Consider the following 26,635-nt stretch of genomic DNA (forward strand, 5'->3'; position numbering starts at 1 on the left):
AGCAAGGAATGTAGTCAGGGTGCGATTTGTCAAAAAAAGCGGGGTGGGGTGGGGTGGTGGTTGTGTTAATCATGAAACAATAAGCGCTCAACAGTGGTTCGCCCTGTCTATAGTGTGTCTTCGGGCGCGCAAGTGCGCATCTGCGGCTATTCTCTGTTTTGGTCATGTAATAGCCTAAGTGCAAAGTGTGCCCAGGGGCGCCAAGGGCGACCAAAACCCCACCAGAAAGGAGGGATGGAGTTATTGAATGGAGATGTTACCAGGTGCATCAGTGGTGTACAGTGTTTTCAACCACTGTGCTGCCGAACTCTAGTACCGCGGAACACTAGTGTGCCGTGAGAGATCAAGTGTACCGTGGAAAATTATAGAATGACTGTATATTGTAAATATTGGCAACAGCGTTTTAGTTTCAGTCAACATTTTCTATTGGTGATGTGCCTTGAGATTTTTTCATTGAAAAAAGTGTGCCCTGGCTCAAAAAGGTTGAAAAACAAGTGTAGCCTACGCAGTAGTGGTCGGTGATTTCCTTATGCCTACTAAAAATGCATAGGTTATAAGGGGGGCGGGGGGAGCGGTGTTCATCGGGGAATGAGAGTGGCTATCCACTGCAAAAAGTAGCCCAGACTCAGGGCCGGCTCTAGGTCTTTGGCTGCCCTAGGCGAGACTGAGTTTTGGCGCCCCCCCAAGAAAAAAAAACCCTCTTATAACATCTAAATAACACTTTAATCTAATCACTCCAGGCTTTCGTCTAAACCGGGGAACAGGGGCGCTGCGCCCCCTTACCGAAATGCCGATTGAACCCCAAGTCACACTTAGGCCATGCACTTGTATGCTACTGCACAACATGCAATCTTTCTCAAAACGATCTTTTCTCCGTGAAAACATCCCAGCAACACCACGTGACAATGTGTCTGATCATCAAATACGTTATAATTACTCCAAAAATATTCCAATCATAGTAGATACGTCGCCAGACGGTGCAAAAACAATCCGAATTGGCGTTTTCCAGACTGAGGCGCCATGTTGTTTACTTGTCGCGGCTGCTCTCGCGAGATTTGACATGGGTTACATACAAGGTCAGCTGACTTGTAGAGCGAGATTTCTCGAGACTGAATGACCTTTCACCCACCGGCATGGGAGCTTTTGACAGAAGTAGTTCGCGAGTTGCTTTTGTTGACACTTGGGCATTTAAAGATGTCATCCAGCGCCACGAAGCAGGAGAAAGCCAAAGACTGTCCGGGGCAGAAGATTACTTCTTTCTTTTTCAATGTTGACAGACAATTTGTTACAATTTCCCTCTCAGATAGCCTCAGAATGCCCCATTGTAGCCTCAATTTTTCAAAGGCTTTGCATGGCGGAGGGGGGGGACAACCGGCACCCCCCCCCCCCCCCCCCCCCCCCCCCGCCATGGTGAGCACCCTCATACTAAATTTTTCTAGAAAAAACCCTGCACTCTATTCTATTACTATTAAACAATGTACGGTGCATGGACAATAAACAAGAAGTCATTTTTATCTTTTTCATTATTGTTATTATTATCATTATTAACATAAAGTGTCACAAAGTAAAATGACCACACAAATTCAATACATATCTCCATATAATGGGCAAAAACTCTTCCGCACCCTGTTCAAAGTATAGTGCATGGACAATAAACAAGAAATTATTTTTAGTTTCTTTTTTGCTATTAAAAGTTAAGTCATCTCTGAAGAATTAACAAATTAAATGAATAAAAAATTCTACATTTCTAAATTGTGCAAACTTAAGCACCCTGTTAGGACATCAATGGGCTGTATTTTCAAACAAAAATGCTATTATGGGTACTTTGTTATTGAAGTCTATTGCTGTTTGCATCTAGTTAGCTGGCGGCACGGTGGTGTAGTGGTTAGTGCTGTCGCCTCACAGCAAGAAGGTCCTGGGTTCGAGCCCCGGGGCCGGCGAGGGCCTTTCTGTGTGGAGTTTGCATGTTCTCCCCATGTCCACGTGGGTTTCCTCCGGGTGCTCTGGTTTCCCCCACAGTCCAAAGACATGCAGGTTAGGTTAACTGGTGACTCTAAATTGACCGTAGGTGTGAATGTGAGTGTGAATGGTTGTCTGTGTCTATGTGTCAGCCCTGTGATGACCTGGCGACTTGTCCAGGGTGTACCCCGCCTTTGGCCCGTAGTCAGCTGGGATAGGCTCCAGCTTGCCTGCGACCCTGTAGAAGGATAAAGCGGCTAGAGATAATGAGATGAGATGAGATCTAGTTAGCTAGGCAGACACTGATTCAGGCGTCTAAAATATTAATTTGCCACTATAATGGTTGATATGAGAGATTAGATCAGACTTACTATTCTTGGCTCTATTTGTTTCTTCCTGTAGCCTTCGTTTGCGCCCTTGCGCACCCGAGAGTTTGGATTTCTTCATTTAAGCACTTGTAGTCTGGGCTACTTTTTGCAGTGGATAGCCATTCTCATTCCCCGATGAACACCGCTCCCCCCGCCCCCCTTATAACCTATCATTGTGCATTTTTAGTAGGCATAAGGAAATCACCGACCACTACTGCGTAGGCTACACTTGTTTTTCAACCTTTTTGAGCCAGGGTGCACTTTTTTCAATGAAAAAATCTCAAGGCACATCACCAATAGAAAATGTTGACTGAAACTAAAACACTGTTGCCAATATTTACAATATACAGTCATTCTATAATTTTCCATGGTACACTTGGTGATCTCTCACGGCACACTAGTGTTCCGCGGTACTAGAGTTCGGCAGCACAGTGGTTGAAAACACTGTACACCACTGATGCACCTGGTAACATCTCCATTCAATAACTCCATCCCTCCTTTCTGGTGGGGTTTTGGTCGCCCTTGGCGCCCCTGGGCACACTTTGCACTTAGGCTATTACATGACCAAAACAGAAAATAGCCGCAGATGCGCACTTGCGTGCCCGAAGACACACTATAGACAGGGCGAACCACTGTTGAGCGCTTATTGTTTCATGATTAACAACCACCACCCCACCCCGCTTTTTTTGACAAATCGCACCCTGACTACATGCTTTGCTGTACAGTTAAATTAGGCTAAGACATTATAATGCTGACTCGTTTTCAGAATAGTGGAAGTCATAATTTTTCCCGTTTCTGCGCCCCTGGATGGACGCAGCGCCCTTAGCATTTGCCTATATTGCCTATGCCACGGGCCGGCTCTGCCCAGACTACAAGTGCTTAAATGAAGAAATCCAAACTCTCGGGTGCGCAAGGGCGCAAACGAAGGCTACAGGAAGAAACAAATAGAGCCAAGTATAGTAAGTCTGATCTAATCTCTCATATCAACCATTATAGTGGCAAATTAATATTTTAGATGCCTGAATCAGTGTCTGCCTAGCTAACTAGATGCAAACAGCAATAGACTTCAATAACAAAGTACCCATAATAGCACTTTTGTTTGAAAATACAGCCCATTGATGTCCTAACAGGGTGCTTAAGTTTGCACAATTTAGAAATGTAGAATTTTTTATTCATTTAATTTGTTAATTCTTCAGAGATGACTTAACTTTTAATAGCAAAAAAGAAACTAAAAATAATTTCTTGTTTATTGTCCATGCACTATACTTTGAACAGGGTGCGGAAGAGTTTTTGCCCATTATATGGAGATATGTATTGAATTTGTGTGGTCATTTTACTTTGTGACACTTTATGTTAATAATGATAATAATAACAATAATGAAAAAGATAAAAATGACTTCTTGTTTATTGTGCATGCACCGTACATTGTTTAATAGTAATAGAAATTAAAGTGTTATTTAGATGTTATAAGAGGGTTTTTTTTTCTTGGGGAGGGGGGGGCGCCAAAACTCAATCTCGCCTAGGGCAGCCAAAGACCTAGAGCCGGCCCTGGAAATAACACTCAAGTCACTCAAGTCATCTTGTGTCAAGTCAAGTCCCGAGTCTTAAACTTCCAAGTCCAAGTCAAGTCTCAAGTATTTTCATGTTTTGTCAAGTCAAGTCACAAGTCATGAAAACAGTGACTCGAGTCGACTCGAGTCCAAGTCCCCAAGTCTCAAGTCCCCACCTCTGATATATATACACATATATATATATATATACACACACAACCGTTCAAAAGTTTGGGGTCACCCAGACAATTTTGTGTTTTCCATGAAAAGTCACACTTTTATTTACCACCATAAGTTGTAAAATGAATAGAAAATATAGTCAAGATATTTTTCTGGCCATTTTGAGCATTTAATCGACCCCACAAATGTGATGCTCCAGAAACTCAATTTGCTCAAAGGAAGGTCAGTTTTATAGCTTCTCTAAAGAGCTAAACTGTTTTCAGCTGTGCTAACATGATTGTACAAGGGTTTTCTAATCATCCATTAGCCTTCTGAGGCAATGAGCAAACACATTGTACCATTAGAACACTGGAGTGAGAGTTGCTGGAAATGGGCTTCTATACACCTATGGAGATATTGCACCAAAAACCAGACATTTGCAGCTAGAATAGTCATTTACCACATTAGCAATGTATAGAGTGGATTTCTGATTAGTTTAAAGTGATCTTCATTGAAAAGAACAGTGCTTTTCTTTCAAAAATAAGGAAATTTCAAAGTGACCCCAAACTTTTGAACGGTAGTGTGTGTGTATATATATATATATATATATATATATATATATATATATATATATATATATATATATATATATATGGGAAACAATACCAGTATTTGTCTGGTTATTTGTTTTCAATTTGTATGTGCGCTTTATTAATTGTCACTAAATCATAACCTCTTAATGTAGCATTATACTGGTAAAAACATGTTTTAGGGCAAAATACAGCACGGCTGTTAAAAGGTCGCTGCACGCACGCACAGGCAGAACTTGACCTTTCAACTCTGTTCAAATGCTGAGGTCGAGCCAACACGTACATCATGGGTTTTATCCCAAATGACTTCTAAACACCGAGGGCCCCGAATAGGGCGTAGAAGGCATTATTACACAGACTAGTGCGCTTGTACAGAGAGGAAGAAGATTTGAGATTTAGCCTTCTCTCAGCTCCACTCGGGTTGACGGATTTTTCCATTTATTTGGTAAGAGAAATGGTCTCAATCCTGGTGCATGTTATTAAGGATTTACGTATGTTAAATTAACCGAGAATATTAAAAGCGTATGTTTTCACTCGGTGTGTTTAAGACAATAATTCAGCAGGAAGTGTATAATCCCGTCTGACAACTCTGGCGAAACTCCAGATGTTTCCAACGCGGATTCCACAGGACAGTGGTGCAGAGGAGAGGAGTGTTGCAGCGGTTTGTCATCCTGCAAAACACAACTCAAGTTTTTTTTCCCCCTTTTTTTTTAAAGGACATCCATGTTGTATGTGGAGGCCGTGTGATCAATATGAAGCCGAGCGATGAAGTACAGAAGCCGATTCGGTTGATGGCGGCAGCGTGCAGAAATATGGGCATAGGCAAGGATGGGCGCCTTCCATGGAACCTGCCGTAAGATCATGAAGGGGATTTTTTTCCTCTCAAAAGAAGTAATAATGCATGGCATGGTTAGGATGACGTGGCTGTGTTGTACTGCTGTTTACAAAATATTTATTGATGTACCGGGGCGGCACGGTGCTGTACTGGTTAGCACCAGGGGCGTCGTAGTGGGGGGGAAAAGAGGACTGATTTACCAGGGCCCCAAGTGGGGGGAGGGCCCTTGAGGAGTCTGTAATTTTATTTTCCTTTAAATATCAATACCATTTAAAGATCACAATATATGTTGCTAACTAATGTAAATGTAATGTTTTGGGTAAATAAATTGTTTGATTAATGGATTGAATTGTGTGTCCTAGCCTACATATAGTGTCTGGGGACAGGCCCCCCCGCCCTTTGCACGAAATGGTTTAGTCCGCTTTCACCGGGGTTTTTAACTTGGCGCATTTAACGTAGCGTTCATTCTGCTGAAGCCTTTGGTGGCGTTTACTGTTACAACTTTTAATCATTCTGCAAATAAAACAAAGATTCAGTGAAGTATTGTGTGATTAGGGTTTTTTATTCATTTAAGAGTTGTTAGACTGATGTGTGGCTGGCTACGTAACTGACTGGACTGGTAGTACGCCCTTGTTGTTAGATACTTTAAGCATTGTTAAAGTGCCATTCCACCATTGGATGTATTCTTTGGCATAAAATACAATATATTTTATGACAACATGACTAGACAGAGAAATCTTTTAGCTTCAAAATGATATATCAAACATAATTTTTTGACAACGACAAGTATATTAATTTTGCGACCAAAGTCACCTACCCTTTTAATTTCCGCGCGGTAGTGAAACGTGATGTCATCGGCAGGTTCCCCTTCTTGTGTACCACGTCACGTGTGACGTGGCACAGATTATCAGCAATGGCGGATAGAACGCGATTTCCACTTGTCGATTGCTGTGCCGATATTCACCATCGACCGTCTCCTTTGGGCATCACTTGCTATTTTCCTTCGCTTCTTTTCCGAAGCTGACAATCGCGTTCTATCCGCCATTGCTGATAATCTGTGCCACGTCACACGTGACATGGTACACAAGAAGGGGAACCTGCCAGTGACATCACGTTTCACTACCGTGCGGAAATTAAAAGGGTAGGTGACTTTGGTCGCAAAATTAATATACTTGTCGTTGTTAAAAAATTGTTTGATATATCATTTTGAAGCTAAAAGATTTCTCTGTCTAGTCATGTTGTCATAAAATATATTGTATTTTATGCCAAAAAAATACATCCAATGGTGGAATGGCACTTTAACTGCTAAGCTTTTTTTTTGGGGGGGGGGGCCCATGGCCACTGCTTGTGCATAGGGCCAAGAATTTGGTGCTAAGCCCCTGGTTAGCACTTGCCTCACAGCAAGAAGGTTCCGGGTTCGAGCCCCGTGGCCGGCGAGGTCCTTTCTGTGTGGAGTTTGCATGCTCTCCCCGTGTCCGCGTGGGTTTCCTCCGGGTGTTCCGGTCTCCCACAGGTTGGGTTAATTGGTGGCTCTAAATTGACCGTAGGTGTGAGTGTGAATGGTTGTTTGTCTCTGTGTCAGCCCAGCAATGACCTGGTGACCATGGCCGTAACTACCATTGAGGACACCGAGGTCATGTCCTCGGTATTTTTTTCAGAAATTTAAAATTGGTCTACGCTGAATTCGAGCAGTGATCAATGTAAAACGCAGCGTCCAGATCCACGTCATCTGTATTTCCCCCCCAATAAAATTCACATTTGTCTAATGTCATCTGAAATCTCTCAGCCTCTATCTCTATCGTTGCCGTGTCTAACGCAGCGTCACGAGACAGTCCATCTAACGCAGCGTCACACGACGTAGCCTATACTAGTGTCGGCCGGGGAAGTTGGGTTTTGGATAAAACAGGCAGGGTGTAGTCTACGCTCTATCACATATGCCTACCTAACCTAACGTAGGCTAATAGTCACATCGCATTATAGAGCTTTACCTGAGTGCAAAATGAAAACATTGCAACAAACTAAATTAAGGTTTGGACAGCCAACAGAAGAGCAGGGAAAGAGAAGGAGGGAAGGTGAGAAAATATTGTCAGTGCAGTGGCAGACCGTTCAGCGGTGTCATGCCAACTTTCCAAGGGGAAACGTTTCATTGTCATTGCCTATTACATTTTAGTTAGCATTTCGAGAAACATTCAAAACTACGTTGTCACAGGCAGCCCTGTGCAGGGCTGACTAAACGGGCTTGTTCGAGTAACTCTCTCTCTTTCTCTCATAACTCTCTCTTTCTCTCTCACACAGACACACACACAGACATACACACAAATAATACACTCTCACACACTCTCTCTAATACATAGTCTTCACACAGAACTAATAGCTCTACATTCTAATGTAATTTAAGATAATGAAATGTAAATAATGCCAATACTTCAGGTAGCTGAGCGGTCCGTGTATGGTCCGTGTATCATCCGATCATTCAAGTATTCCATTCAATCTGGAAAACGAAAAACAAAAAAAACCTCAATATTTCGTTTTCCTGTTTTTCTGTATGACCAAAAAATGAGGGATTGGTGTTTGTTTTCCTTTTTCCAACTCAAAACAGAACAAATAATAAACAGGGAAACCAAAACGAAATAATAACTCTAATTTATGATTATTGATTTTCTCTATTCCCCACGCTACATTAGCCTTCCCATGATCCTCAGCGACAGTCCATCATCATCTCTACGTCTATGAAACAGAAAAATTGCATGTGCATGTATATATCAAGTAATTTATTCATACATCCTATTCATTTAATATATTAAGCTGTTAATGTTAAGCTGATTATCTCTTAATTATTATCTCAATATAATAGTAATCTGTACTCGAGTTGAGGGGGGATGGGGGGATGCCATCCCCCCTGGAATAAAAAATGGTCAAAATCATCCCCCCTCTAAAACGGGCATCCCCCCTCCCTTCCCTTGAGCAATTTTATCAATAAATGTGGACATTACTTCTATTTAACATTGGAATTAAAAATGCCATTCCACGTAGCTTTGCTGAAACTGAGCATATAAGCTACCGCGAGAGAGGGCACGCGCAAGCGAAGCGTTTGAGGAGGTGACATTCAGTTGGGGTTCCGTTATTTTTGATTTCATTCGGTGTCAGTGACAGCAGCGGATTGCAGCATCATGGCCAAGCGGAGTGGACAGCAAGACCTAAGCAAGTTCGGATTTAAGATCGCAAGAAAAAAACATTTCAGGGGGTAAGTCAAGAGTTACGAATATCAGTCACACTTTCTGTGAGCCCACTATCACGCTGTAAAGTTACTGATATGTGGGCGGCGGATAACAACACAGCTATCATAATGAATGTTAGTTTGGAGTCTAGCCAGCTATCGATAGCTTACTCAGGTTCATGTTAGCTTTGATTTCTTGTATAAGGCCATTAATTTAATCAGCCTGGACGTTCGTTTGTTATTCTTCAGGCATGTCCACATTTATTGATAAAATTGCTCAAGGGAAGGGAGGGGGGATGCCCGTTTTAGAGGGGGGATGATTTTGACCATTTTTTATTCCAGGGGGGATGGCATCCCCCCCATCCCCCCTCAACTCGAGTACAGATTACTATTATATTGAGATAATAATAATTAAGAGATCATCAGCTTAACATTAACAGCTTAATATATTAAATGAATAGGATCTATGAATAAATTACTTGATATATACATGCACATGCAATTTTTCTGTTTCATAGACGCAGAGATGATGATGGACTGTCGCTGAGGATCATGGGAAGGTTAATAGAGCATGGGGAATAGAGAAAATCAATAATTGTAAATTAGAGTTATTATTTCATTTTGGTTTCCCTGTTTATTATTTGTTCTGTTTTGAGTTGGAAAAAGGAAAACAAACACCAATCCCTCATTTTTTGGTCATACAGGAAAACGAAATATTGAGTGGTTTTTTTGTTTTTCGTTTTCCAGATTGAATGGAATACTTGAATGATTGGATGACACACGGACCGAGAAATACACTCGGTTCAGTTCAGTTTTGACTTTTATGTCAGACAAAACTCCACAGTTCTGATGGCACAGTTTTAGAATTGTTGAAGTAAATGTGTTATGAGCCAAACTTGCATTACAGGCAATGGTGAGAACACTCTGTTTCAGAGAATGCATGCAAATGGATCTCAATTCAAGACAGCCAGATAGACTGATGCCTTTACATTACTGCTCAGAATGTCTCTACACATACAGACACCCACAAATAACACACAAACTCTCTCTCTCTCTCTCTCTCTCTCTCTCTCTCTCTCTCTCTCTCTCACACACACACACACACACTCACACTATTATTATAAGGTGTAATACTAAAGCTTACAATTCAGCAGTTCACACCCTTTCTGTCATGTGTATGCTGCAATGTAAATAATGCCAATACTTTAGGTAACTGGTACTTTAGGTATGTATACTCAGTTCAAGAATTCACTACCTTTCTACTTTTATGTCAGATAAAACACCACAGTTATGGTGCCACAGTTGTAGAGTTGTTAAAATAAATGTGTCCATCACCAAATCTATCCTTGGTTTGTTATTTATTTAAGTTGTGCCGGGGGGGATGTCAGCCATGCTTGACCTCGGTATTTGAAAAATCCTGGTTACGGCCCTGCTGGTGACTTGTCCAGGGTGTACCCCGCCTCTCACCCATAGTCAGCTGGAATAGGCTCCAGCTTGCCTGCGACCCTGTAGAACAGGATAAGTGGCTATGGATGGATATTGATGGGTAGTGCCGACAGAAAAAGTGATGTTAGACACACCCATTTATTATTATTATTTTTTTTCATGTGATCGAATACGGAAGTATGTGGCTGACAGGAATTTCTTGTTCAGGACTTTCTTGTTCAAGTCAAAGTACAGATCCCACTGGCCAAATGTGACTCCGATACAAGTGAAAGTTGTCCAGTCAAATTTTTACTTAAGTTAAAGTACTGAAGTACTTGCTTTTAAAAATACTTAAGTATTAAAAGTACATTTTCTGTCAATGCATCATTGTATTATTGCCACAACGCTTACAAAACCAAATGCCATTACCAAGGACAGAAATGTGAATTCACAAAATGAACGCATGCTGTGCCATCATGGTGGTTTAATATTAAGCTCGCTAGTCAGTGACGCTTCACCTGACATGCTAGCAAACTCTTTTCAAACTTAAAATCATGTTGGGTAGCTAACACTACTAGAAAAGAGATTTCTACATTCTGTTTATTTGGCAAGATTATGCTAAAACATATTTCTGAACGGACTTCAGATAAGCTAACGTTATTCATGTTAGCATAACTCCGTTTTTACATGCTAACTAACAGTGTCCAAGTTAAACTAGCTATGTGTTAACGTTAGCTGTGTACAAGTGGCTATGGCAACTTGTTGGGCAAATCCATAGAAAGTCATTTGACTAACCAGACTGCATCGCTATTGCAACGTTATCGCTAGCTCTAAAAGCACATACAACTTCATTGCAAGCTTTCTCTTGGAATAAAATGTTTATAGACCTCAATATGCTTCCGCAGGTTGGATGGCAAGTTTCTGCAGGCCATGATGTGGTTCGTTTTTGGCAAACAAAGCAAACATTTAAGACGAAATGAATCTTTAATCCTTTCAGAAAACTGAAACATGGGTTCATGGGCCATGGGTGTATGCATTCCCCAGAAGAACCGCCTCCTTCCATTCTGCCATCAACTGATCATGTTCAAATAATGCTGCTGAGAAATAATTGAACTTGATTTTATACAGTCTATGGACGTGATGTGACCCTAGTGATTACTGATACCGTAGGTTGTCTCAGTGTCACCTGCGAAAACACCAATCGCGTTTTAGAAAAGAAAAGAAAAAAACATCCCCTTTCAAAGCTGCTTAGTAACGAGTAACGAGGACCTTGACAGAAATGTCCCGTCTCGAACCCTCGTCACGTCTTCATCCGCTTATCCGGGACCGGGTCGCGGAGGCAGCAGTCTAAGCATGGAAGCCCAAACTTAGTGGAGTAAAAAGTATGATATTTGCCTTTCAAATGTAGTGAAGTTAAAGTCATAAGTTTCCAAAAGAAATAATACTCAAGTAAAGTACAGATACTCAAAGTGTACTTAAGTACAGTACTGAAGTAAATGTACTTTGTTATTGTCCACCTCTGGCATTTTCATAATTTGTCTCAGAATTTGGACCCACTGTGTTTATACAGGTCAAGAGATTCAGTTAATGTTTACATTGAACATATCAGAATGTGGGGATGTATCTCAGAGAATTTGACTGTGGCGTGGTTGCAGGTGTGAAAAACCAACCAACCAAAAAAAACAGTGAGTGGAACATGCAGGTGGAAGCAGCTTCTTGAGGAAAGAGATCAGAGGACAATGGGCGGGGTAGGTTTCCCAATAAGGTTGCCCTTTAGGCTAAAGAGCAAGTTGAGAGATGCTCTGAAGCAACGAACATTGTCTTTCTGTACATGGTTTTCCCAAACTCCTTCGTCAGAAAGAGTCTGAAGAGCAACATTACGAAGAGCTTCTTTGTAGTGCGTGTCCCCGATAGAAGCATTAGTAGTTGTTAAATCCAGTTGATGAGGTCACATGGGGGAGCACGGTGGTGTAGTGGTTAGCGCTGTCGCCTCACAGCAAGAAGGTCCTGGGTTTGAGCCCAGCGGCGGGTGAGGGCCCTTCTATGTGGAGTTTGCATGCTCTCCTCGTGTCCACATAGGTCTCTGGGTGCTCCGGTCTCCCACAGGTTAGGTTAATTGGTGGCTCTAAATTGACCGTAGGTGTGAGTGTGAATGGTTGTTTGTCTATATGTGTCAGCCCAGCAATGACCTGGTGACTTGTCTAGGGTGTACCCCGCCTCTCACCCATAGTCAGCTGGAATAGGCTCCAGCTTGCCTGCGACCCTGTAGAACAGGATAAGTGGCTATGGATGGATATTGATGGGCAGTGCCTAAAGAAAAAAAAAATTGAGCGGTATAAAGTATGCCGTCCCTCCAGAAAGTATTACGACTGATTTTTTTTTTTTAAACTATACACTTAAGACATTTAGATTTGAGATCAGAATTTCAGCTTTCTTTTCCCGATGATTACATTTAGATGTGTTAGACACACCCATTTATTTTTTTTTCCATGTATTCAAATACGGAAGCATATGGCTGACAGGACTTTCTTGTTCAGGATTTTCTTGTTCAGGACTTTCTTGTTCAGGTGTGCCCTGTTAAATTCATTGTAGTCCATTAATACCTCATTATATACCAGACCTGGGCATTTTACGGCCCGCGGGCCACATCCGGCCCTTTTGGTTCATTCTGACCGGCCCGCGTAAGGTTAATGAGAAATTACAAAATAAACGTATTTTCTAATTTTACCTCATGCATGGACTGATGCTGCGTTCATGTGCTATGGGAAGATGATATTTTCCAGTTGGGAAGTGGTATTTACTAGTGTGTTGTGTTCACATGCTTTTGTTGTTGACAAAGGACGCGGACTGCGAGTTAGCAATAGTTAGTTAGCTATCGTTAGCAATAGCGTCTGCTCTGGATAGGTAAAAACAAACCATAACACATTTTTAAAGGAAACGGATTTCTAATGTATTATATTACACTTGTTAATGACGCAACATTGCATAGACACCAAAAACTACCCACTAGTACTAGTAAAAAAAAAAACTTTAGTAGCGTACAATGCTTAACATTCAAGTGTCTTGTACCGCTCGCCGCCATGTTGAAAAGGTTAAAGTTCAGCTCATCTCGGCAACTCGTGTATCAAAATTTTCTACGAGTTGCCCAGTGGAAAATACCACAAGAGGGGGCGTTCATGTGTGCTTTCCATGTCGGCGTTTGGTATTTACCATAATTCCCATAGCACATGAACGCAGCATAAATGTGCATTGCTTTTATTTTGAAGTTGTGTTCAACAAAAACGCAATGCGCGCGACATGAAAATGACATGAAATCCCACGAAACCTAATCGCGCGATAACTACTTCCATAATTTGTCCAGACCAACCACAAACTTGTACGTCATCCTTCAAACGGTCCAGCCAATCACATCGTGTGACGTCACCAGCAGGCGCCGGAGCCGATCTCCGGCGAAAAGCACCAAATGAGGTGATTAGACTACAAATGTGGGCATCATTATTATAATATGATGTATCTTGCTTGATATTTGGAGTAGAAAGACAATATTGTGATGTCTTTTATTGTGTTTTGGGGTGAATGTGACTGAAAAAAAATGGTACAAATGTTCACATTTTGTTAACCATTGTTTTGGGAAATTTGATTGAATAAATGACATTTTTTTGTAAGGCAACCTCGTTTTTTCCAGACTATTACCAGTCTTAGCAGCTTGTAAGAACAATGTTATTTATTGCTTTATATAAAGAAATACAATTAATATTATGCAGAATTTAGTTCAGCCTTTTGGTCCGGCCCTCCACAAAATTTTCTGTTTCTCATGTGGCCCCATGGAAAAAATAATTGCCCACCCCTGTTATATACTGTTTAGGTGAGCCCTGCATTTAGCCTAATATATACTTTACAAAGATTACATATCTACTTTGTATTACATACAAAGTAAATACATACATAGGTTACATCCTTTATATATACTTATACTTTTAAAGGTTATATAAACATGAAGTCTGGAGAGCTGTCACCTGAGTGGGAGAAAAGCAAGACATTTTGAAGCTGAGAGTTAAAAAGAAAAGAATAAAAAGAAAATGGAGCAATTTGCACAAGCGTTGGGCATAACCAATACAACAATTTGGAATATCCTGGAAAAGAAAGACAACACTAGTGTACTAACTAACAACCAAACATCGAAAAACAATAACATGTGAAACTGGTAGATTTTCAACAGGAAACACATTTAATCCACATTTAATCAGAAAAGTCAGTTCACTTTTGAGATATTGCCTACACACAATTTAATTTACTGTGTGTGTGTGTGTGTGTGTGTGTGTGTGTGTGTGTGTGTGTGTGTGTGTGTACACAGTGGAGTCCAAAATCTGAGACCATATTGAAATACATGTTTTGATTTCATTTAAAAATGGAAATTAAATAAAAGATTTTTAAAAATTTCCATATATTTAATTTTTTATTATTTTTTAAAATAAATGTTTAATAATTGAAAATATAATTTTCGACATTCTGTATTTGTAGAGCCCTATTTAAATGTAAGCAGATTTTCAGTGTGCTTGATCTCTTCTATTAAAGCATGTGCTCAAATGTGTCAGTCCTGCGCACTGTGGCGTGTGCACCTGAAGGCGTCCCTCGGGCTGCGCACGCGCCGAGTGAGCTCCAGCATGTGCGCTGTGAACAAGGTGCACCTGAACTCAATTAGAGAACTGTGTTTGGCTATTTAAGGACTGCGCTGATGCAAATGCGATGCAAAGTGTATCGCATTACCGAGCCTTTCAACCCTTCTTTGTTAGGGTTTTGCTGGGATTCGAACCTGGTTCGTTGGTGTGATAATCCAGCAAACCCCCACTAGGCCACCAGGGGGATGACTCAAATGCAGAGGCGTGAGGCGGAAGTAGAAAAAGAATCAAAAGGTTTATTTAAACTATATACACTATATACAGGGCAAAACAAAAGACAAAAAAACCAAAGAGTATAATCCAAAAGAAAAGCAAAGTGCAAAAATACAAAAGCTAAGAAGATCAAAAAACACAGTACAAAGGAAACTGGAGATAAACATAACAGCACAAAGACTCCGTGACAAGAGGACTGAACTCAGGGGTATAAATAGACAAACTAATTAAGGACACAGGTGAAGATAATTAGGCAATTAACACAAACACAAAACACAGGAACAGTGGCGGCCTCTAGAGGCCAAAATAAACACGACATGAAAAGGAAATAACAGCGGCCTCTAGAGGCCAAAACAGTCCTAGTCCTAACAGGACCCCCCCCTCTAGGAGCGTCTCCTGACGTTCCCAGGGCGATCCGGATGGGCCGAATGGAAGTCCCGACATAGTTCTTTATCAAGGACATCCCGAGCAGGAACCCAGCAGCGCTCCTCAGGACCATAGCCCTCCCAGTCCACCAGATATTGCAACCCGCCGCGGACCCGGCGGGAGTCAAGCAGGCGATTCACAGTGAACACAGTCTGCCCCTGGAAGATGCGGGGGGGTGGGGGGTTCCTAGGGGCAGGGGCATACGTAGACGTCAGTACGGGCCGTAACAGGGAAACATGGAAAGTGGGGTTGATCCTCAGAGTCCGGGGCAACTGGAGCCGGTAGGAGACAGGGTTCACCCTGCGCACCACCTTGAAGGGGCCAATGTAGCGAGGAGCAAGCTTGCGGTTCTCCACCCGCAGTGGAAGGTCCTTAGTGGACAGCCAAACACGCTGCCCAGGGCGGAAAGCGTGTGCAGGTCTTCTATGGCGGTTGGCCTGAGTCTGGTTGGTTCTGGAGGTCTGTATGAGGGTCTTCCTGACCTTGCTCCAGGTCTTGCGACACCGTCTCACATATTGGTTGACCGAGGGCACCCCCGCGTCCTCCTCCTGGTCCGGGAACAGAGGTGGCTGGAACCCGAATTGGCACTGGAATGGCGACAGCTTGGTGGCCGATGACTGCAGGGTGTTGTGGGCGTACTCCGCCCATGGCAGCCAGGTGCTCCACGATGTCGGGTTATCCATAGCCAGGCCTCGCAGGGTGGTTTCCAGGTCCTGGTTGAGCCTCTCCGTCTGACCATTGGACTGTGGGTGAAACCCAGAGGAGAGGCTGGCAGTGGCTCCGATGACCTTGCAGAACCCGTGCCACACTCGGGAGGAGAACTGGGGCCCTCGGTCTGAGACGATGTCCTGTGGAAGACCAAAGACTCGGAAGACATGATTAAACAAAAGTTTCGCAGTTTCAAGAGCAGAGGGGAGTTTGCACAGTGGTATGAAGCGGCAGGCCTTGGAGAATCTGTCAACTAAGACCAAAATGACCGTGTTACCTTGTGACTCAGGGAGACCCGTGATAAAGTCGACTGCCACGTGGGACCAGGGACGCCGGGGAATGGTCAGAGGATGCAGGAGACCCTGGGGACGCTGTCGTGGGTTCTTGGTTCTGGTGCAAACCTCACAGGACAGGACAAATGACCTTACTTCCTTCTCCATGTTAGGCCACCAGAAGCGTCTTTTCAGGAAGTCCAGGGTCCTCCGAGCTCCCGGGTGGGCGGTGAGAGGGGAAGAGTGACCCCACTGGAGAACCTTGGCCCGGGCTTGATGTGGGACGTACAAGAGGCCTGGTGGCCCCGTCCCAGGACCGGGGTCCTGGCGTTGGGCTCGTCGGACAGCCTCCTCAATACCCCAGCGGACAGGGGCCACAATCCGGGACACAGGGATAATAGGCCCGACTTCATTCTCCCTGTTAGTGGCAGAGAACAGTCTGGACAGTGCGTCAGGTTTGGTGTTCTTGGAGCCGGGGCGGTATGAGAGGGTGAAGTCAAACCGACTGAAAAACAGGGCCCACCTAGCCTGTCGAGGGTTCAGTCTCTTGGCTTGCTGGAGGTACTCCAGGTTCTTGTGGTCAGTCCAAACCAGGAATGGATGTTGTGCTCCCTCCAGCCAGTGCCTCCACTCCTCAAGGGCCAGTTTGACCGCTAGCAGTTCTCGATCCCCCACATCGTACCGGGACTCAGCAGGACTCAGGCGGTGGGAGAAGTAAGCGCAGGGGTGCAGCTTTCCTTCCGAATGTTGAGAGAGCACCGCGCCGACACCACTGTCCGAGGCGTCCACCTCCACGATGAATGGTTGGGAGGTGTCCGGGAGAACCAGAATGGGTGCCGTGCAGAAGCGGTCCTTGAGGTCTTTGAACGCCTTTTCTGCCTGAGGAGACCAGCCATAAGATCCACCTGTCCCTTTGGTGAGGTCAGACATGGGTGCTGCCACAGAACTGAAGTTCCTGATGAACTTGCGGTAGAAGTTAGCGAATCCTAAGAACCGCTGAACCTCCTTAACGGACTTGGGAGTAGGCCAATCCCGGACGGCCAGGGTCTTGGCAGGGTCCATTTGGAGTTGGCCTGTCCGTACAATAAATCCCAGAAAGGAGACCTCGGGAACATGAAATTCGCATTTCTGGGCCTTGGCGAACAGATTGTTCTGTAGCAGCCTCTGGAGAACCTGGCGGACATGGTGGCGGTGCTCCTGCATGGTCTTGGAGAAGATAAGGATGTCGTCGAGGTAGACAAAAACATATAGGTTAATCATGTCCCTTAAGACGTCGTTGATTAGGGCCTGAAAAACAGCTGGTGCGTTGGTGAGTCCGAAGGGCATCACCTGGTATTCGTAGTGCCCAGACGGGGTGTTAAAGGCAGTCTTCCACTCGTCTCCCTGTCGGATACGGATGAGGTGGTATGCGTTCCGTAGGTCCAACTTGGTGAAGACGGTGGCGCCTTGGAGCAGGTCGAAAGCTGTGGACATCAGCGGAAGGGGATATCGGTTGCGCACAGTGATCTTATTCAGGCCCCTGTAATCAATACATGGTCGGAGCCCCCCATCCTTCTTGCCGACAAAGAAGAAGCCGGCTCCAGCAGGTGAAGTGGAGGGTCGAATAAACCCAGAGACCAGGGCATCTTTGAGGTATTCCTCCATGGCCTTGCGTTCTGGCTGAGAGAGTGAAAACAGTCTGCCACGAGGAGGGGTAGTCCCAGGGAGCAAGTCGATGGCACAGTCGTAGGCCCGGTGCGGAGGAAGAACGGCGGCCCTGCTCTTGCTGAATACTTCCTTGAGATCCCAGTACTCTGTGGGAACTTGAGATAACTCGGTGAGATCAGGGGGCTCGGCAGGAGACACAGGAGAGCTAGAGAGCAGACAAGAGGCATGGCATGCAGGGCCCCATTCCACAACCTGGCTTGTTACCCAGTCTATGCGAGGGTTGTGGCGAGTAAGCCAAGGAAGGCCTAGAATAACTGGGAACTCAGGTGAAGGAATCAGGTGCAGGGATATTTCTTCCTTGTGACCTTGAGACTGGAGGAAAACTGGAGAAGTAACTTGGGTGACTCTTCCATCACCTAACGCTTGGCCATCGAGGGCAGACACAGACAGAGGGACTTCAAGAGGTGCAGTAGGTATATTGATGCTTTGGGCGAAGTGAATATCCATAAAGTTCCCAGCCGCCCCTGAGTCTATCAAAGCTTGACAAGAGTGGACAGACTCACCCCAGGAGATGGAGACCGGGATGTAGATTCCTTGGCCAGGGAGTCCGGGAGAGAGGGTAGGCCCCGTCACAACCCTCCCTCGGCTGGACGGGGCGGTCCTTTTCCCAAGAGTTCGGGACATGATGCTCGGAAGTGACCAGGCTTGCCACAGTAGATGCAGCACTTGTCCCTCCTTCTGCGCTCCCTCTCAGATGCGGAGAGGCGAGTACGACCCACTTGCATGGGTTCTGGACAGTCACTGAAGGAGGTAGACGGTCTCCAGGTAGAGGTAGGGAGGCTGGGGGGGCTCAAGGCTTGGTGGCGTTCTCTCATCCTGTTGTCCAGACGAATAGCATGTGAGATGAGGGTTTCGAGGTCACTTGGGCATCCAATAGAGGCCAGACCGTCCTTGATGGGGTCAGACAGACCATGGTGGAAGGCTGACACCAGGGCAGTCTCGTTCCATCCACTTACTGCTGCGAGTGTTCGGAACGAGATGGCGTAATCTGCGACGCTTCCTCCTTGCCGGATGGACATGAGCTTTCGGGCTGCGTCGGTACTGATGTCTGCCTGATCGAAGACCCGAAGCATCTCTTCAGAAAACAGCTGGAAATCAAAGCACTCAGGTCCCTGTCTTTGCCAGATAGCAGTAGCCCAGGCTCGCGCCTTACCAGCTAATAAGGTGATCACAAAGGCAATCTTGCGGCGATCCGTAGTGTAGGTGGTAGGCTGAAGCTCAAAGGTGAGTTGACACTGGGTAAGGAACTCTCGGCACTCACTGTGCTTGCCGTCATACCTCTGTGGTGCAGGAAGGCTGGGTTCGCGAGGTGAAGAAGGCAGCATTGCAGGAGGCACTGGAGCAGGAGTGGGAGCTGGATCAGGAGCAGGAGATGCAGGCAGAGATGTCAGCTGTGCCAGGGTTTTCCCAATTTGCTGAAGCAGTTCCTCGTGGCGAGCGAGGGCCTCACGTTGGCTGGTGAGCGTACGTCCATGAGCGTCCATGGTCGCTCCGAAGCGTGTCAAAGCTGCCATAATTCCCTGAAGGTTGGCCGGGTAGACAGTTGAAGCAGCCTCTGCTGAGTCGGTCATGACGGAGTCTTTCTGTTAGGGTTTTGCTGGGATTCGAACCTGGTTCGTTGGTGTGATAATCCAGCAAACCCCCACTAGGCCACCAGGGGGATGACTCAAATGCAGAGGCGTGAGGCGGAAGTAGAAAAAGAATCAAAAGGTTTATTTAAACTATATACACTATATACAGGGCAAAACAAAAGACAAAAAAAACCAAAGAGTATAATCCAAAAGAAAAGCAAAGTGCAAAAATACAAAAGCTAAGAAGATCAAAAAACACAGTACAAAGGAAACTGGAGATAAACATAACAGCACAAAGACTCCGTGACAAGAGGACTGAACTCAGGGGTATAAATAGACAAACTAATTAAGGACACAGGTGAAGATAATTAGGCAATTAACACAAACACAAAACACAGGAACAGTGGCGGCCTCTAGAGGCCAAAATAAACACGACATGAAAAGGAAATAACAGCGGCCTCTAGAGGCCAAAACAGTCCTAGTCCTAACATTCTTCTTGTTTTCCTGGTTTCTCGATTCTTGTTCCTGTTTCTAGTTCTTGTTCTCACCTTGCCTTTGATGTAATGTTTGCACCTCGACCAACCCTTTTGCCTGTTTTCACGTTTCTGATCTTCTCATCTCATCTCATTATCTCTAGCCGCTTTATCCTTCTACAGGGTCGCAGGCAAGCTGGAGCCTATCCCAGCTGACTACGGGCGAAAGGCGGGGTACACCCTGGACAAGTCGCCAGGTCATCACAGGGCTGACACATAGACACAGACAACCATTCACACCTACAGTCAATTTAGAGTCACCAGTTAACCTAACCTGCATGTCTTTGGACTGTGGGGGAAACCGGAGCACCCGGAGGAAACCCACGCGGACACGGGGAGAACATGCAAACTCCACACAGAAAGGCCCTCGCCGGCCACGGGGCTCGAACCCAGGACCTTCTTGCTGTGAGGCGACAGCGCTAACCACTACACCACCGTGCCGCCCCATTTCTGATCTTGCCTGCCGATTTGGACTGTTTGCCTTTGTGTGTTTTTATGCACTTTATGTAAATATTGCACTTTATTATTAAACAACACTTCTGCACATACATCCGCCTTCCTCGCATACCTGACAAAATGGCACAAATGGATTTAACCTAAAATGGATCATAAGTTTTTGCATAAACTTGTGCAAGCCATGCAGCTCAAGTGCACACTGTTTGCAGATACTGAAATTCAGCTCAAACTTTTCACTCAAGTTGTAATGAAAATTTTATTAAATTATAAACGAATCTAAAATTGAAGCGTTTTCCAGAGGTGGACAAAGTATCCAACTTCATTACTTAAGTCAAAGTACAGATCCCACTGGTCAGATGTGACTCTGATACAAGTGAAAGTTGTCCAGTCAAATTTTTACTTAAGTTAAAGTACTGAAGTACTTGCTTATAAAAATACTTAAGTATTAAAAGTACATTTTCTGTCAACGCATCGTTGTATTATTGCCACAATGCTTACAAAACCAAATCAGGGCTCTACATTAACTTTTGAAACCACTTGTCCTGTCGGGCAAGTTGAAAGGAAATTTACTTGTCCGAATGTGAATCAGTAAATCAATCAGTATTCAGAGGGAAAAACACACAAGAAATTTGTTTAATTGGGATAGGCTCCAGCTTGCCTGCAACCCTGTAGAACAGGATAAAGCAGCTAGAGATGATGAGATTAGATGAATGATAATAAACTGAAGTCTGTTCATCTGTTTTGTACGTGATTCATTTAGAATGTACCTTTCAGATAAATTGACACATTCAAGAGGAGTTGGTGATTTGTTATTTATTGTCTACTGAACTGATTTTTTTTTGTCTGGCCCACTTGACATTGGACTAATTGTAATGTCACCCAGTACATAAAGTGAGTTTGACACCCCACCACTGATAGTTTAGGGAGTAATGAGGCAACTTTTGGAACAAAATAAAATGTTCAAGTCTAAACTGTGAGAACTGCTCTCTCTCTCTCTCTCTCTCTCTCTCTCTATCTATCTATCTATTGTGTGTGTGTGTGTGTGTGTGTGTGTGTGTGTGTGTGTGTGCGCGCGCGCGCGCGCAATCTATAGGACGGAATTCCAGTTCCTTTTGAATACCATCACAACTGTGTGTAAACCAGGTGAGGCATGCACACACATCAAAGATGTAATTTCTTTGTTTGCATGTTGCTGGGTACAGGGACACAAATAACAGACAAAGAAAATATTTGATATACAAAGAAAATATTTTATTTGAATGCTTTTACTGGTGCCTGCATGCCCTGTTACAACTTGTTGTGATCTGATATGCCTGGGTAAAGTGAGTGCACTTTTGAAAACACAGTGATTTGTAAGAACCTTCTCGTGCCATTGGTACCTTATTCACTCAATGACCTTGGAAGCTTTTGGGTGTGAGAAAACTTAAAGTGCATATCACGGGTAAATTCAGGAGCAAGATCAATGTAATTCTCCTATTTTATATTAAACTTTGGTCGAATATCTGTCACATTTTTGCATTTTGTGCAATTTTTTTTACCTTGCGCAATACCGGAAAAATTCAGTTGAAATCAAGCCATTTGAGGCGAATTGGTCCGCCTCTGAAAAAACTTGCCATTTGGATTTCCCAGGAAACAATGATTTTCGTGATGTCGCGTGCAGGACGCCTCCCTCTGAATCCTACGTCGGCGCTGGTTTGTTTATGAGAAAACGACCTGGTGGTTTTCTGCAAATTTCTTCAACATTATCACATAATTATTAAAATGGTTAACAGATGTATCGTAGGAGGGTGTAGCAACACCAATCTTGATGGGATTAGTACTCATCGTTTCGCACATTGCGCTCAGGTGACAATTCCATATTTCAATGCAAAATCCCTAGCTGCTAAACTTGGTCTACACAGATTGTGCACTGAAACCGTGCAAAGCTCGCGCAGCCTGCTGGCGCTTCCGCAGGTGACGTCACGAATCTGGCTCCAGACTCCCTTGGGATTTTTCCAAACGCATTTTATTTTATTTTTTTCTGCTGTAGACAGATGGCCTTGTGCAAAATTACCCTTCTGGATGAGTGTGTAAAGGGACATTCTTTCATATTAAAAAAAAGAAAAAATGAAATTGGTCCAGGATTTGCACTTCAAAGTGTACAACCTTTAAATACATGTTCTATTTGTTGTCCTTGATTGTTCATATGCAAAGAAGTAGGCAGTATTCGCTTAGGCACATATTGAGTACATTACTATTGATTTAGATCAAAAGTACACAACCCTGGTCCCAGAGGACTACACCCCCCACCCCCCATTCTTACCCAGAACAGGATAAGCGGCTACAGATAATGGATGGATGGGTGTGTTAGGAAAATAGGGAAAACACTAAATTTTGCAGGACCGGGGTACTTCAGGACCAGGGCTCGAAACATGGCTTAGATAAATCTTTACATGGATCTTAAATGCACATGCTTTCTGACTTATCTTAGGAAAGAAGAACCTGATCATATGGGGTAAATACAGCTGGTTCTCCTGCCCAGAGAGTGTTTTCCCCTTGGCTAACAGCCTCAATGTGGTTCTGAGCAAAACATTGACGTAAGCTAGTTCATTACACTGGCAACCAAAACAACTACGTGTGAAATAAAGTAGTTAATTTACTATCTTGCATTATTGAACTTAATTAGTTATGTAGTCCATAGTTAATAGAGGGGACTGGTTAGGAAACACGACAAACTTCAAAGGACCATCCTATTGTTTCGTATTTGAGGTTGAACTGTACCGTGACGTCATCACGAGAGTGCACACTTTAACTCGGCAACAACAAACATGGCGGACGGATCTGACAACGACATCTTGTTTGGGGATGATTTTGATGCTATCTTAGATATTTTATTGTAAAATGAAGAAATAGAGGAGCACTTTACGACCTCAGTTGATGTGAGTATGAAATTTGCGCGAAAGTTGAGCCGCATGACTGCCCAGACTAGACTTGAACTTGATCTCTTGTGGTCTAGATATCAACCAAAAATACAAGCTCATGCCTAAGATCAAGGTTTTTTTTTAAACATTTGCACCCGAACTCTCGTTTGCATGTAGGTTTAGATCAGAAGCTTTGTTTGAACATCTTTCGTTGTTTTGTTATGGCCATTCTTTAATGCATTGGTCTCTCTTCAAGGGATTTCAAACTCATGACTCATTGACAGTTCAGGCAATGTTTTGTAGCCAGTGTTTGATGATTTAACAACCTCTTGAACAACAGGACGTTCTGGTCTTGGTGCACATTCTGGCTTGTTAGAGGTTTCATGGCTTCTATTAGGCATTTTCAGCTTAGGCACAGCGCCAAATATGGGTTTCTTTTTTTTGTTAGTTTTTCGGAGTGAACTACAAAAAAGCAAAAGAAAAAAACAATTAAGACAAAGGAATATTTTTGAGAAAACATATTTCAAAAGAAAGAAAAAATTAAAGTAAAGGGAAGCTCAACTAAAGCTTAGCGTTGTACGGTCTCAAACCGGTGCGCGGAGACTCACTGATCAATAACAAACAATAACTGAATACTTACATATTTCGACATCTTCAGGCGCAAAATGCTTCTCACAGGTGTAGACTGTATCCCTTTTGATCTGTTCTCTAAAATCTTGGTCTACTTCTCTTGTCTTCTTTAGCTCACCAAGCCATTCTTCTTACCATTTCTTATGAGCTTCATTGCTCGCCAACAGCAGCTTAAAAATGCCGATTCCTTTGGTTCTTCTGCAAGAACCACAACCAAAAACCGCACAATTTCGGCCTGGCATTTCTGGAAACTTGAATAAAGTATTGCTAAAGTAAAGAAATCTAGGAAAATATCACTCGCTTGAAATACTACTCACTCGGTTCTATCGGTCTATAAACTCGTGTGCACTCTCAGGGTCACGTGATCAAGCCTAAACCATAACAAAGAGTTATCCCTTTGAAGTTTGCCGGGTTTCCTAACCAGTCCCCTCTATTAACTGTGTGTAGTCAGAACATTCCGTAACATATTTCAGAAAATCATATGCTTGAAAATTACTCAACATGTTAATTTATTTTTCATAACTGCATTGTCAGGTCGGTCCCAAAGCATGCTCACTACATGTGTGAGGATTTTGTCAGTGCAGTTAAACTGGCCTCTCATCCTCCTCTCAGTGACCTTGTAGAGACCATCTGGATCTTAGGAGGAACTCAGGTGTACAAGGTGAGATTTAAAATCACAAACTTTATTTGTTTAGATTAATATTTGTACGTTTTTATCCAAAGTGACAAAGTCGAAACAGGATACAATCCAAGCAAAGAAGTGAGCAGTTAAAGATTAAGACTTGAACTCAGCTCATTCAGTATACTGTGCACTATACAATAGATATTATATACTACACACTTCAAAATGTAGTACCTGATTTTTGTAGGATAATAACACCTAAAATTGCACACAAAACAAAACATTCACATGAACAACCACTATTTTTTTTTTTTTTTAACAAACCCAAATATTTTTCATTTAAGCTTTGTGTTTTAACTTGAGGACAGTGCAGCACTGCAGATTTTCAGTTTGGTCCACAATTTTGCTATGGTGTGCCAATAAAACCAGTTTTAAAATGGTACTAGATCTATAACAATCATATAATTATTTTTCTATAAACAGTTTATAAAACTGCTATTTGTAATATTGCCATGCAGTGGCTCTTGGTAGTTTCTTTGCATATATTTGACCCAGAAATTAGCTCCAACCCCATCTGTAACTGTGCTTCTCCTTCTCAGCCCTGACTTAACCTAAAACAGTGTTCATTTCATTGTAACAAAATGAAAATGCTGTTAATTTCAGCTGATTATTGTTGAACCAAAAGATACATTACTGAAAATACTGATCTAAAATGTTCTAAAAAGGAAACAGAGTTCATATATAAATACAGTAAATACAGTGTTTGTGCAGTTATGCTGGTTGTATTGTTTTTGTTTTACATTTTTTTAACCTTTGATGCTACTTACATGGGTGCAAGTATAAAATTTTCAAAAGCCTGAAAAGTCTGACAAAGTCAGACGTGCATGGCACAGCCATGCGGGGGGGTTTACAAAGGGGGGTGAGCAGGCCACTCGACTTTTTCCATTCCAACCATGTCTTCATGGAGCTCATTTTGTGCTCAGGGGCATTGTCATACTGGAACAGGTTTAGGTCTGTGAAGGGAAATTGTAAAGCTCCTGCATACAGAATTATCTGATATAATTGTATGTTTCCAATTTTGTGGGAAATGTTTGGTGATGACCCACATATGGGTGTGATGGTCAGGTGTCCACAAACCTTTGCTCATATACAGCATTTTGCATAATATACATGTTTTGGCATAATAGTCATATGATAAACACAGTATTTCATTCACATAGCATTTCCACAATTTGGATACAAAACAATAAACCATCAAAATACTTCATTCCTCATAGGACGCTCTGGAGCACCCTTGGTGTGACCTCATCTACCTCACTGACATCATGGCTGGCTTTGACTGTGATGTTTTTTTCCCAAGTTTTGACCAAAATGTTTATAGAAAACAAAACAAGTAAGATATCTTTGTATTTCTGTGACAAGTGTCTGCTTAATATAGGTGTATGTATCAACTTAACTCTTCCTTTTTTTTTTTTTTTTAAATCTGACCCACCTCAACAGGCCTTCCACTGGCATTTCTGTATAGTGTGTGTGTGTGTGTGTGTGTGTGTGTGTGTGTGTGTAGAGGGGGAACAAGCTTACCATGTATACCCAAGTCCTTTCTAAACTCAGTCATTATTTATAATTTTATGCAGGTTCCCTGGTGTGCCAAATGAGATTCAAGAAGAAAATGGCATCAAATTTCGATTTCAAGTCTTCAGGAAGGAAAAGTGACGAAACAGCTACAGTGAGAAGTTGGAAGGACTATTTCAATCAAGTGTGTCTTATTGTGCATGCTGAAATAATGACTCAGAAATATAAACTGTATTTTGTTAA

The 26,635-nt window shown here is 43.1% G+C and overlaps 1 protein-coding gene across 1 annotated transcript; it reads left to right on the forward strand.

Annotated features, from left to right (window-relative positions):
* The first annotated feature begins 4,983 nt into the window (after positions 1-4,983).
* Positions 4,984-26,635, forward strand: zgc:153031. Its single transcript, XM_060923746.1, has 7 exons — positions 4,984-5,071; positions 5,343-5,479; positions 21,762-21,811; positions 23,139-23,244; positions 24,733-24,859; positions 26,098-26,213; positions 26,455-26,635. The coding sequence occupies exons 2-7, from the start codon at positions 5,379-5,381 to the stop codon at positions 26,531-26,533; spliced, it is 579 nt and encodes a 192-aa protein (XP_060779729.1). The 5' UTR covers positions 4,984-5,071; positions 5,343-5,378; the 3' UTR covers positions 26,534-26,635.

This window comes from Neoarius graeffei, chromosome 6 (genome assembly GCF_027579695.1).
Source record: "Neoarius graeffei isolate fNeoGra1 chromosome 6, fNeoGra1.pri, whole genome shotgun sequence".
Classification (NCBI taxonomy): Eukaryota; Metazoa; Chordata; class Actinopteri; order Siluriformes; family Ariidae; genus Neoarius; species Neoarius graeffei.